At 45.8% G+C, this 12,796-nt stretch overlaps 1 protein-coding gene across 1 annotated transcript; it reads right to left on the bottom strand.

The window, feature by feature from the left end:
* Positions 1-239: 239 nt before the first annotated feature.
* MRPS25 (mitochondrial ribosomal protein S25) lies at positions 240-12,796 on the bottom strand. The gene is made up of 4 exons (XM_030307479.1): positions 12,564-12,796; positions 7,147-7,253; positions 1,286-1,373; positions 240-619 (listed from the first exon to the last, which is right to left on the bottom strand). The coding sequence occupies exons 1-4, from the start codon at positions 12,695-12,697 to the stop codon at positions 427-429; spliced, it is 522 nt and encodes a 173-aa protein (XP_030163339.1). The 5' UTR covers positions 12,698-12,796; the 3' UTR covers positions 240-426.

The raw sequence follows: 12,796 nt of genomic DNA, 5'->3' as shown, positions 1-12,796 counted from the left end.
GGAGGAATGTCGGTTGGCTTTAGTTTGAAAGGGGGCTTCACGCTGCCAGCCAGACAGCTCCAGCCAGATCCTGCCAGATCCAACCACAGCAGCTCAGGGTCTGGAAGAAAAATCGAAGCCAAGAGAGACTAGGAAAAGCCAGCAGGACTGACACAGGGGTGTCAACAGGTAGGCCTTAGACCTTCTCCATCCCTACGCAGGCCTTCCTGTGCCTATCAGACAGATACGCACCACGCCTCTGGAGATCTGGAAGCATTTTATTGACCTGATGGAGTGAAGATCTTCGTCTGGCAGTTCGACGGCAGATACTCCCCCGACCCTCCCATGTCCTTCCACACAGGTGTGTGAAGGGGACCCTCATGGCAAAGAGACCGTCAAAGTCCCTTCGAGGACAGCCAGGGGCTTCCCTGGGTGTGGCCTGGGGCCCTAGTCCTGGGCGCTGGCTTTCAGCATCGCTCTGTACTTCCCCGTCATCTCCTTTGGTAACGGCACCAGGCCCGGGCAGGGGACCTGCCCTTCCACCTCGCAGATGCACTCCCGTAGGCAGTACTTTCGGGGGCCAAAGTGAGCCGGGTGAGAAAGCTGCTTTTTCTCCTGCTCCTCTCTCTCCAGGGTTTCCCTGCCAAACAGCACAGACGGCGACGTGTGGGAGCGCTGCTGAGCCTCTAGGCATTGTGGGACTTCTTGGCCAAGTGCATCCCACCATCAGCTGGGGAAACCTGGCTCTCCTGTGCCTCTCGACCTGCTCCTCACCTCCAAAGCCTAACGTCCTCCCCCACAGGCCTCCCAGTCCCACAATGGCCACACACAGCACTGACCGCACAGCAACGGTCAGCTTTCCTGCGGCCTAGAGGCGGCCCCAGCTCTGACTTAGCACGTAGTCAGGACGAAGGGGCCTGTGAAGGCCTCAACGTGCTTCCTCCAAGACGTACTTTTCTTGGCTTCCCTCCCTTTGCTCCATCCATCCGTGTACAAAAGATGGATCCCAACACGTGCTGAGGCTAGATACCCACCAGCTCCAAAGGGAGACTCCCAAGGAGAGAACTGGCCACAACTGCCCAGGGCCAGTGCTCCCCTGGCACCTCAGCTTCCCGTCGAGCCCAGGAGACAGGGAGGTCTCTGTCCCCACCTCGCAGCAGAGGCACACACGTGGGGAGCAGCAAAGCCAGACCGAGCGAACTCTGCAGCCTGCGCTTGGGTTGGTGTGTGCCCTCCTGATGCCCCTTTCCTCCCTCGCTCTGCATTGAGGCTCCTAATCCCCTCCAGGTCAGCCCCATCAACTCACTCGCTCTTCCCCAGGATTTTTTTGACGTGCTCCATGATCTCCTTATTGCTCTTGGTCTCCACATCCACGAGGACCTGCTCCCCGGAATCTGGAAATGGGAAGCAAAGGGGACAAGAAGCACTGAGGACTCAGCGGCACGCTTTGCAGCCTCAAGTGGTGGTGATGGATTTGCTTTTAGCAGAGCATTTTAACGATAAGATAAACGTGTGTCTACATAACCCATAATGCTACCCTTTTTCCCTATTTCTTTAAACATGAGGAAACAAATTTGAGGTATGTGCAAAAGCATACTATTTTAATGGAAAGCAACTTTCCACATTCATGGATAGAATATTCAGTATCATTAAGATGGAAATTCTCCCCACACTGGACCATGGATTCAGTGCAACCTCCATCAAAATCCTAGCAGGTGTTTTCATAGAAACAGACAAATCAAGCCTCAAATTCATGCAAAGGACCCAAAATAGCCAAAACAATTTTGAAAAACAAGAAAATGGAGGCGCCTGGGTGGTTCAGTTGATTAAGGGTCCAACTCAGGTCAGCTCAGGTCATGATCCCAGGGTCGTGGGATAGAGCCCCACGTCAGGCTCCATGCTCAGTATGGAGCCTGCTTAAGATTTCTCTCCCTTGGCCCCTCTCCATGACTTGCGCTCTCTAAAAAAAAGTTTAAAAAATACAAGACAAACAAGACAATGGGAGGATGTTCGTGTTCCAATTTCAAATTTACTATAAGCTACAGTAACCAAGACAGTGTGGTATTAGCATAAGAACACACTACAGACTGATGGAAAAGAACTAGGTCCAGAAATAAACTCCTATTTTCAGCAAAGATGCCAATGCCAACATAATTCCTCACAGCATTTAAAAAAAAAATAAAAACCTGAAAATGGATCAGAGGCCTAAATGCATGAACTAAAACCACTATTGAACTTTTAGAAGAGAACAAAGAAAATCTTCATAACCTTACCTACACAAAGATTTTTAGATATGACATCAAAAACATGGTCCCTTAAAGAAAAAATCTGATAAACTGAAATTCATGACAGTTTAAAACTTGCGTTTCAAAAGCTACCAAAAGCCACAGACTAGGACAAAATACTCATAATGTATACATCTGATAAAGCACTCATATCCCAACTATATAAAGAACTCTCACAACTCCTTAAAACAATCCAACTAAAAATACGAAATATGTAAAACATTTAACAACAGAAATACAACGGTCAATAAGCACATGAAAAGATACTCTTCATCATCAGTTATTAACAAAATGCAAATTAAAAGGACCATAGGACAAGATTGGAGTGGCTCAAATTTTTTTTAAATGGGTAATAAAAGCACGAAGGAGGATGCAGAGTAACTGGAACTTTCCTTTTTTTTTTTTTAATGTTTATTTATTTTTGAGACAATGCGAGAGATAGAGTGCAAGCAGCAGAGGGGCAGACAGAGGGAGACACAGAATCTTAAGCTGGCTCCAGGCTCTGAGCTATTCACCCCAGAGCCCGACACGGGGCTCGAACTCACAAACCATGAGATCACGACCTGAGCCAAAGTCAGACACTTAACTGACTGAGCCACTCAGGCACCCCGGTAACTGGAACTTTCCTACACAGCTCATAAAAATGCAAAATATCACAGCCACTTTAGCCAGTGAATACACAGAAAAAGAAAAGGAAAAAAGATCGGAAAGGAAGTAAAACTGTCGTTATTTACAGATGAACTTAGGAATTTAGAAAATAAAACCTACTAGAAATACGAGGTCAATTTATTAGCAAGGATGCAAGACACAAGACCCACACACAAAAATCAATTGGACTTCTATAAAGGTGTAACCAAACAACTGGAAATGAATTAAAAAATAACACTTTCACAACAGTCACAAAACATATTCAACATTGTTAAAATGTCCATTCTCAAAATGGTATGTAATATGATTTCAATCAAAATCCCAGCAAGCTCTTTTCAAGAAACAGACAAGCAGATTTTAAAGTTAATATATAAATGCAAAGAACGTACATATAAAGTGATTTGGTGGGGTTGGGGGGTAGAACAAGTCTGAATTTAAAACTACGTCATCTTAGGGGCACCTTGGTGGCTCAGTTGGTTAAGTGTCTGACTTTGGCTCAGGTCATGATCTCACAGTTCACAAGTTTGAGCCCCACGATGGGCTCTGTGTTGACAGCTCAGAGCCTGGAGCCTGCTTCAGATTCTGTGTCTCCCTCTCTGCCCCTGCCCCTCCCCACTCGTTTTCTCTCTCTTAAAAACAAATAAAAACGTTAAAAAAAATTTTTTTAACTACCTGATATTAAAAGACTTACTAGAAAGCCACAAACCAAGACAGTGTGGTATGAGACTAAGAACAGACATATGATCAGTGAAAGAATGAAGAGGTCAGAAATATATGGTGAAATGATTTTTGTGTGTGGTAAAATACACATAACAAAAATTACCATTTAAAGCCTGTAATTCCGTGGTTTTTATTCCATTCACAATGTTGTACAACTGTGACTATCACCACTATCTTGTTTTAGAACTTTTCTCATCACCCCAAAGAGAAACCCTGTACCTATTAAGCAGTCACTTCCTATTCACACGACACCAGCCTCAGCCCTGCACAACCATTTTCTGTCCCTATGAACTGGCCCGTTCGTTCGTACATTTTATATAAACGGAATTATATAATCTGTGGCCTTCTGCGTCTGCCTTCTCTCATTTGGCTTATGTTTTCAAGCTTTGCCTGTGTTGTAGCATCTGTCAGTACTTTGTACCTCTTTGTGGCTGAGTAATATTCCACTGAATGGATATACCAAGTTTTGTTTATCCATCTACGGTTGACTGTGTTTTGACAGAAATGCCAAGGAAACTAAATAAGGCAAAGGATGGTCGTTCATCGCTTGGTGCTCTAACACCTGAGTATCCCAACCCTGAAAAACAGGGGCGCCTGGGTGGCTCAGTTGGTTAAGCGTCTGACTTCAGCTCAGGTCATGATCTCACGGTTCGGGAGTTCAAACCCTGCATTGGGCTCGGTGCTGACAGCTCAGAGCCTGGAGCCTGCTTTGGATTCTGTGTCTCCCTCTCTCTCTCTCTGCCCCTACCCCTGCTCATGCTCTGTCTCTTTCTCTCTCAAAAATAAATAAATGTCAAAAAAAAAAAAACAAAAAAACCTCAATCCCTATTCCACTTAATACACAAATAACTCAGATTATATATCAGAGAAACAAATATGCAATCTACAACTATAAAACTTTGAACAGAAATATAAGAGAAAACCTTTGTGACCTTACAATAGACAGATTTCTGGGACAGGACACAAAAAGCACTAGCCATAAAAAAGAACAACCGACAAGCTAGAGTTCATCCAAATTAAAACTTGTGCTCTTCCAAAGACACCATTATGAAAAGCAAGCCAAAGACTGAGAGACAATACTCACAATACACATACCTGAGGGAACAACTGCATCCAGAATATATAAAGAATTCAGTAAGAAAGCAAAGAGCCTGATTTTTTTTAATGGACAAAGACTCAGAGACACTCTTTACAAAGAAATCTTATGAGTGGCCAATAAAGCACACGAAAAGATATGGGGAAATGTAAATTAAAATTTCAATGAAGCCTGGAAAGGCTAAAATTTAAAATATTTAATGTGGTAAGTAGAATGGCCTCAAAACCTATCCCTGTCCTACTCCTCCATAACATGTGAATAGGTCACCTTTCGCGACAAAAGGGGCTGTGCCTCAGAGCGTAAGTCGAGGACCTGGGGATGAAACCATTCTGGATAATGTGGGCGACCTAAGTTAATCACGCGGATCTTAAAATCAGAGAACCTATCTGGACTGTGTTCCAAGGGGCATGTGACTGTGGAAGAATGGCTAGATATGCCATGCTGCTGTACTTGAAGATGGAGGGTAGGGCCACAAGCCAGAGAATGGGGGTGGCCTCTAGGAGCTGGAAAAGCCACATAAATGAATTTGCCCTTAAACCTCCAGACAGGAAGGCTCTGCGGACACCTTGATTTTTGTCCATGTTGGACTTCTACAGAAATGGAAGAAATTTGTGTTAAGCCACCCAGCCTGCAGTCACTTGTTACAGCAACCACAGGAAACCAATGTAATTAACAGGGAAAAAAAAAACCTAATGCAAATGACAGCAAGTAAGGATGGAGAGCCACCACGACTGCCACGCCCTGCTGACTGAAGGGTGAAATGCACTAGTTGGAGAAAGCAGTTCACAGCAGTATCTGGCATGGCCTATCCCATCGTCCAGCAACCCCATCCTGAGGCACATGCCCAGGAGAACAGGGCGCCTGTGTCCACAAAATCCACTCGTGCAGGAAGGTGCTGAGGCGCACCTTCTCTTAGTAGCCAGAAACTAGACACGGCCCTCAACAGCCACAGAGGCCCTCCTGTGACAGCGCAGGTGTCCAGGACCTGGCCAGTTCTGCCCAGCGCAGAGCTGGAACTTCCTGCTGGGCTGGCCCAGACTTGCTCAGGCCTGCGCCACCTTCTGAGGCGCATCCAGACTCCTTCCTTCTCCCTTTCCTTCCAGAGATGTCCAACCTGCTCTGCCACCTGAAGACTTTCCCTGCCTTCCCCCTCCCTTTATCTCCAATAAACCTACTTCTAACTCTGTCTCGGCATCTAACAAAAACCCAAATGATGATCAACAGGTGAACGGATAAATAAACTGTGGTATGTTCCTTCAGTGGAACCCTACTCAGCACTAAAAACGAATAAACTACTGATACACGTAACTGAGGAGTCTCAAACACATAAGTAAAAGCCAGACACAAAAGAATATTTATACACAGAAAATCTGTGTGTTTTAGTCTGGGTAAATTATAACTCAATGAAATTATTTTTTAAAATGCAAACACAAAATATATACACAAAACTGCTCTAGCACCAGCATTCTCTTCACCCCCTTGACCTTGCTCTAGTTTTTCTTTCATAGCACTTATCCTCTGACATACTATCTGAAGTTTCTTGTCCATTCTGTCTCTTCCTGCTAGGATGCCATCCCTACAAAGGCAGAGACCTTTGTCTCTATGGCTCCCTAATACCTCAGGCACTGTGTGTGCCTGGGCCCAGCAGACACTCCATACATATTTGCTGAATGAATTTAAGAACAGGATCATATTGCTTCCTGAAGCATTTCCCAAACTGCACCTCAGTTGGTTCTTGTAACCATGTAAGCCAGTTGTTGGACCTTCACCTGAGAAATTAATCAATGGGAATATTACTCTCTCGTGGTCAGAATGACTGAGTAGAGAGCTGGATCAAAACATCTAGGTCTGACTTCAAAGCACTGAACCCAATATAACCAAACAAATATTCACTCGGTGCCTCATGCGAATAGGAGAGCATCATGAAAGTGTGAGCTCCAGAAGAGGACACACACAGATACACACACTGCTCAAGAGGACGTGGCCAGCACTGAGAGGGCAGCGAGGAGACAGGGGAGGACCAATGTAAGGGTGCAGGCAGAGCTTCCTGGAAGAAGTGGTGCCCAAGTAGAGTCTCTGAAGGATTTTAAAAATAAATCAATAAGCAAAGTAGAAAGGGGATTTCCAGCAGAAGGTCCAGCATGAGCAAAGCATCGAGGTGGGGTGTGGCAAGGGAATTTGGAAGAATCTGCTGCATGGTGTGAGGCAGGTAGGAGACACGGGGGCAACAGGAGACAAGGCTGGAGAGATGGGGGAAGATCCAAACCTCAGTGGCCACTGTGTGCCACAGTCCAATGCCAGTAACAGAAAGTAAGGGATGTTTACAAGAGCCCTTGCCTCAGATCTCCCCTGAGTGCTAAGGTAGGAGGAAAGGACGGGAGGAAAGACTGTCCTGGCCTCAGCAGAGACCACACTCACCCAGATAAAACCTCAGGAAGGGGGACGGCGTCATATTCTTAAACATTATGATCTGTACCCAAGGGTTTTTGTACTGGATCTGAGGTATGTTGAAAAACACAAATTTCCTGCAAAAGGAAAGACATTAATTAAACATGTGAACAGAGTTTTCAACTTGAAATGCTGTACACTTCCATATTTTGAGGGAAAGTCCAGAATTTTCATCTGATTCACAGGGGACCCTGCCCCACAAAAAGGCTGAGAAAAGCAGCAGTCGGGAATTTATTAGTATATTCTCTCAACAGTGGGTGCTGGTTAGACAGGTGTACTCATTCATAGGTAGAAGTTCATCAAACTGTATACTAACAGGTGTGCACTTCATGTAAATTAACCCATAATGTAAAAATAAATAAAAGCATTGGGTCGCCTCGGTGGCTCAGTCAGTTGTGCGTCCAGGTCTTTTTTTTTTTTTTAATTTTTTAATGTTTATTTATTTTTAAGGAAGAGAGAGCGACAGAGTGTGAGTGGGGCAGGGGCAGAGAGAGAGGGAGACACAGAATCTGAAGCCGGCTCCAGGCTCTGAGCTGTTAGCACAGAGCCCAACACAGGGATTTGAACTTAAGAACCATGAGATTATGACCTGAGCCAAAGTCGGACACTTAACCGACTGAGCTACTCAGGTGCCCCGAGCATCCAACTGTTAGTATCGACTCAGGTAGTGATCTTGTGGTTGTGGGATCAACCCCCATGTCAAGCTCCACGCTGAGTGGAGCCTGCTTGGGATTCTTTCTCCCTCTCTCTCTGCCCCTCTCCCACTTGCACACACATACACACGCTCTCTTAAAATAAACTTTAAAAAAAGAAAATAAAAATAAATAAAAGCAAACATGGAAAATAGTTTTACAACCTAAGAGTGGAGAGACCTTTAAACTTAAGTTTAAAACACAGATAGAGGCACCTGGGTGGCTCAGTTGATTAAGCATCCGACTGTGGCTATTCAATGGTTCAAGCCCTGCACTGAGCTCTGTACTGACAGCTCAGAGCCTGGAGCCTGCTTTGGATTCTGTGTGTGTGTTTTTCTCTGTCCCTCCACTCACAGGCTCTCTCTCAAAATAAATAAACATTAAAAAAATAATAAAATAGAAAAAACACAGATAAATATGACCACCTTTAAACTTTGGCAAAATTTATCAAAAACATAATCAACATTTGCCAAAAGAAAAATGTTTGTAAGACATAAAACAAAAAGCTAATTCCTTTGATAAAGTTTTACACATCATAAGATTTACAGTTCAACAACAATGGCCACAAATAGGCAGAAACCCAAATAGCCTATCATCTTGAGAGTCTCAATACCTTCCCAAGAGTCCTGTAAATTAAAATAGGATTGACACCTGTTAGATTGCTACAGATTAAAAAAAGAAGTTATAGAAATCAGCAAATACCTCCTTAAGAACTGGTTTAACCTCTTTGGAGGTCACCTTGGAACTAGCAAAATTTTAAAAGCTTAGATCCTGACTCAGTGATTTCACTGCTTTTTATGTTCACACTTGAATGCAAAGACATTATTTGTTACAGCAAAGGAACAGAAACAACAAATGTTCCTTGAGAGAGAACTAATTAAGACGCTGCTACATGTCTGAATCCCTCTCCTCCTACTCTCCATCCTTGACGGCTAACCTACTTGGACTAGGAGGTGAGCTTCCTTGACCTCTGACTTCATGTTGGGTTTGGCCAACAGTGACCTTCGGCAAGACTGGAAGTAGGGGGCAGAGTCAAAGTATTCTTTCCCTGACTTGTCTCCTGGCTGAGTCCCAGGCTCATTAGGCAGTTCTCTCCCTCGCACTTCTGCCAACCTAGACCCGGGGTCCTGCACTGTTCCTTGTGGTTTCTTTTCCCCATCCTTGCCCATACCTCTGTAAACAGTTCCTTAATTAAAGGCTCCCCAAATGATCCTAATTTAAATGTGCCCTCTGGGGCGCCTGGGTGGCTCAGTCCGTTAAGCATTTGACTCTTGATTTTGGCTCAGGTCATGATTTCACGGTTGTGGGTTTGAGTCCCATATTGGGCTGTGCACTGATAGTGTGGAGCCTGCCTGGGATTCTCTCTCTCTCCCTCTCTCTCTGCCCCTCCCCCATTTGCACTGTCTCTCTCTCTCTCTCTTAAAATAAATAAACTTAATATATATATTAAAAAAATAATAAAATAAATGTGCCCTCTGCTTCCTGCTGCCACCCTGCCCCATACATCAGATGACAGACAGGTACAAGTAGTACACGGGAAAGAAACAGTTTCCCAGCTTTACCACTTCTCAGCTGTCTGAACCAGGGCAACGTATGGCTGTGTGCCTCAATATTTACAAGACGATGACAATGCAGGACAACCAGTCCATAGTAGAGCTTGTAATTTATTTTTAAGAAGATGGAATTGACAGAATCAACAGAAGGTGACTATGTGACCATTTACTTGGGGAGACTTCCATAACCAGAGCAGTCTACAATTAAAACAAAAGCAAGGACAATTATTAACTCCAGGGAAAACAAAAAGCTTTGCAAAAACAAAAAGGAAAAATAACCATAGTACTCTGGTTCAACTGTGTGGAGTGTTCACAAAGTCACATTAATTTAAACAATGAATACTATTCTATCCAAAATTCTGAAATGACTACACTGGGAGGATGAAGAGCTGAGTAATGTGTTGGGTTCGGTTGGGGAATGGCAATGTTGGGGAAAGAGAGCTAAATCCTCATCTTCCATAGTGGCAAGTCAGTAGATAATGCCTAAAGCTAGAAAAGTAAGAACTAGCTTTCTAAGTACGGTGTTCAACTATGAAGGGGAAACTAATTAGATGGTTAAAACTAAAAAGTTGCTGACTCTAGGGGAGGCAACAGAGATAAGGTCCTACTGTAGGCCTTGCAGATCATGACAAAGCTAAATTTACCTTCCTAGGCTTATGATGCCTCTGCTCAATTCCCACCCCACAGCAGAGGATCCCAACATCATACCAAGAAACCAGGGCATATTTATACAGGAATTGCTGACACCTAGAACTGCTGGGACAAAATCTCGACAGGAATGTTTAAATGGTTCTTGAAGCCTGGGAAGAAAGTTGACAATGGTAGGAAACCTTTAGTTGAGCACCTGCTGTATATGTCTGACACTTTGTTGGGTATTTTATTTATTTTACTTTTTTTTTTTTTTTTAAGTAGGCTCCACACCCAAATGTGGGGCTCTAACTCACAACTGTAAGATCAAGAGTCAGATGTCCTACAGACTGAGCCACCCAGGCACTCACCTGTTAGGCAATTTAATACACTTGAATCCTCACAACGACCCCACAACGTAGGGTTTTATAACTAAGGAAATCAGGTCAGGAAAGTCAAGTAAACTGCCCTAGGTCACACAGCCAGGGGTCAAAGAACTAGGACTACGAGCAGCTGGACTTCAGCCACACTCTTCTGTCACTATCAAATTACCAAATTCACCTAGATCCTGAGGTTCAGCCTGGAAAGAAAACTCAATAAATGCTAGCAGCTGTTACTTTTCTTACTGCATCTGAATGGCAAGAACATCTGGCAGAGGTGAGCAGGGATTTAGCCCTCAGACACTAAGGCAACTCCCCACACACCCAGCAGACACCCAAGACTATGGCTCTCCCAGGGCTGTGTGTACACTGTGGCACTTGGAATGGAGGCGATCCAGGGAGGAGCAGTGAAATGCTACGGGTACATGAACACTCAAAGGCCTGCGGTGCGAGAAAGAGCCAAGTCAAGTAGACTCAAACCCAAGGGCACAAAATCCCCAAGGGCACACACAGGTGAGACAGGCAAGCCTTTGCCATGAGGAATAATGAGGCACAGAATGGCTGTTTGGTTTCTGTTGACCTAGAGGGTATTAAACTACTTGAACATGCAAGTATAAGGCCTACAGGCCTATTTTTTATTGGCTGATGATTTAAAAACCAGATTCATATACAAATCTGAATTTCTGGCTTCTTGACAAGTCAGAAATTCTCCACGGGGCCCACAAAGTTAAGCTGTAGCCAAGTAGTAAATGGTCTCTTGTGACGGGGCATAGTTCCCAGTTCTAGTGGGCCCATCCAGACTGCCTCCCTCCTTACTGGTACTGCCTGGCCTCTGCCCTGACTGCCAGCATGGACACATTGGATGGGATGCACAGTGGGTTATAAAGAAGTATCTGGATACCCATTCCAGAAGCCCTCAGCACAGCTGATCCCATGCAAGCAAGTCCAAGTTATTCGCTTCACCTATGGACAGCAAACAGCTAGGAGGTAGCCTCTGGCTGTCCCAAACAGCTGTGCAGCAAAGGCACCTCACCATGGGAGACCATTCCACACTGGGAGCACTCCCCCTGTCCCGTTTTGATCCACCCCATATAGCCAGTCCCAAAGCTTCTGGAGGACAGAACTTTTTTCTTAGGCACTGTTGAACTCCCAGCTCAGAGCCAAGCATTCAGCAATCAGTACATTTATACTTAATACCTGAAAAGCCCAAAGCACCAATACTGCCTCGAGGTTCACTTCAAACCCTCCATTTGTAAACTTCCGTTTAAGGAGTTCCTACTCTGCTCCAGGATTAAAAAACCACCTTAAGGAGTCTATGGTGGGGGTCGAGGTATGGAGCCTGAGGCTACACAGCTGACATAATCAATTACAAGGGTGTTGAGTCCTGCATATGAGAAGCATGTGCACAGCCAGCCTGGTACCTTGAACAACCGACTTACTAACATCTCTGTGGCGTTTCTTCATCCCTAAAATGGGGATAACCATGGGGCTTCCGTAAACATCAAATAAGATAATGCATGACAAACATTCAAATAATGCATGACAAACATCCTTCTTATATGCTGTATGTGCATGCATAAGAAGGGCTCAGGAAGTGCTAGCAGCTATTACTTCTTTCAGTGCATCCCCACAGCGACCCTGGGCACAGGTATCAGCCCGGTTTGGGACAGTGAGAAGGAGCAACTCGCCCCAAGCCAGCAGTTGTTAAAGCTGGGACTTAAACAGGGTCTGTCGCCGCCGGACCAAGCTCCATCCAGAGCAGAACGTGTGCCGCCGCTCCCCACGGCTCGCCTGCTAGGCACAGGTAGTTAAAGGAGGCTGTGGCCTCCCCGGTTAGCCTAGTCCTCCACCGGGGAGGCAGGAGGGAGGAGGGGGCCCTTGTCCTCCGCTCCCCCACCTCCGTCATGACCGCAGCCTGCACAGCGTGGCCCTGCTGTCCTCTTCTCGCTGTGGAACCTGGAGCAAGCTGCTCCTCAGTCTCCTCGTCTGTAAAATGGGGCCGATGGCACCCAGCTCAGGAGGCCGGCCTCAGGATTAAGTGGCACTTAGAGCAGCTCCAGGTCTCAGCGTTACTAGCCCGTCATTACGGTACGGTCCGCGCGGCCTGAGGACGGCCTCGAAGAGTTCCAACTGACCTGGCGCCCTCGCCCAGCTCCCCGTGCGTGTTGTAGTTCACTGTCATGACCTTCACTGAGTCCTTGAACACCACGTCCCCCTGGCCCAGGTACTGCAGGGTGCGGCGGATCGGGAAGCGGCCCTTCATGGGCATGGCGGCGGAGAGGTCGGGCCGCTGGCCTAGCAGCAAGGGCCCCGCTGCTGCAGACGCCGCCGGCCCGGCGGACCTCACACCGCGTCGCCTCACCGCTGG

The sequence above is a fragment of the Lynx canadensis genome, chromosome A2 (genome assembly GCF_007474595.2).
Source record: "Lynx canadensis isolate LIC74 chromosome A2, mLynCan4.pri.v2, whole genome shotgun sequence".
NCBI classification, from domain to species: Eukaryota; Metazoa; Chordata; class Mammalia; order Carnivora; family Felidae; genus Lynx; species Lynx canadensis.
The sequence above is the reverse complement of the archived record's forward strand: the minus strand, read 5'-3'. Positions and strand labels throughout refer to the sequence as shown.

What these genes read in the sequence shown, in the direction of transcription:
- MRPS25 (XM_030307479.1), bottom strand. Translation starts at nt 12,697, where the DNA reads ATGCCCATGAAGGGCCGCTTCCCGATCCGCCGCACCCTGCAGTACCTG. An exon ending in CTTCCTGAGGTTTTATCTGG is followed by an intron (nt 1,374 to 7,146) that starts GTGAGTGTGGTC and finishes TCCCATTTCCAG; the next exon opens with ATTCCGGGGAGCAGGTCCTC. An exon ending in AAAATCCTGGGGAAGAGCGA is followed by an intron (nt 620 to 1,285) that starts GTGAGTTGATGG and finishes GCTGTTTGGCAG; the next exon opens with GGAAACCCTGGAGAGAGAGG.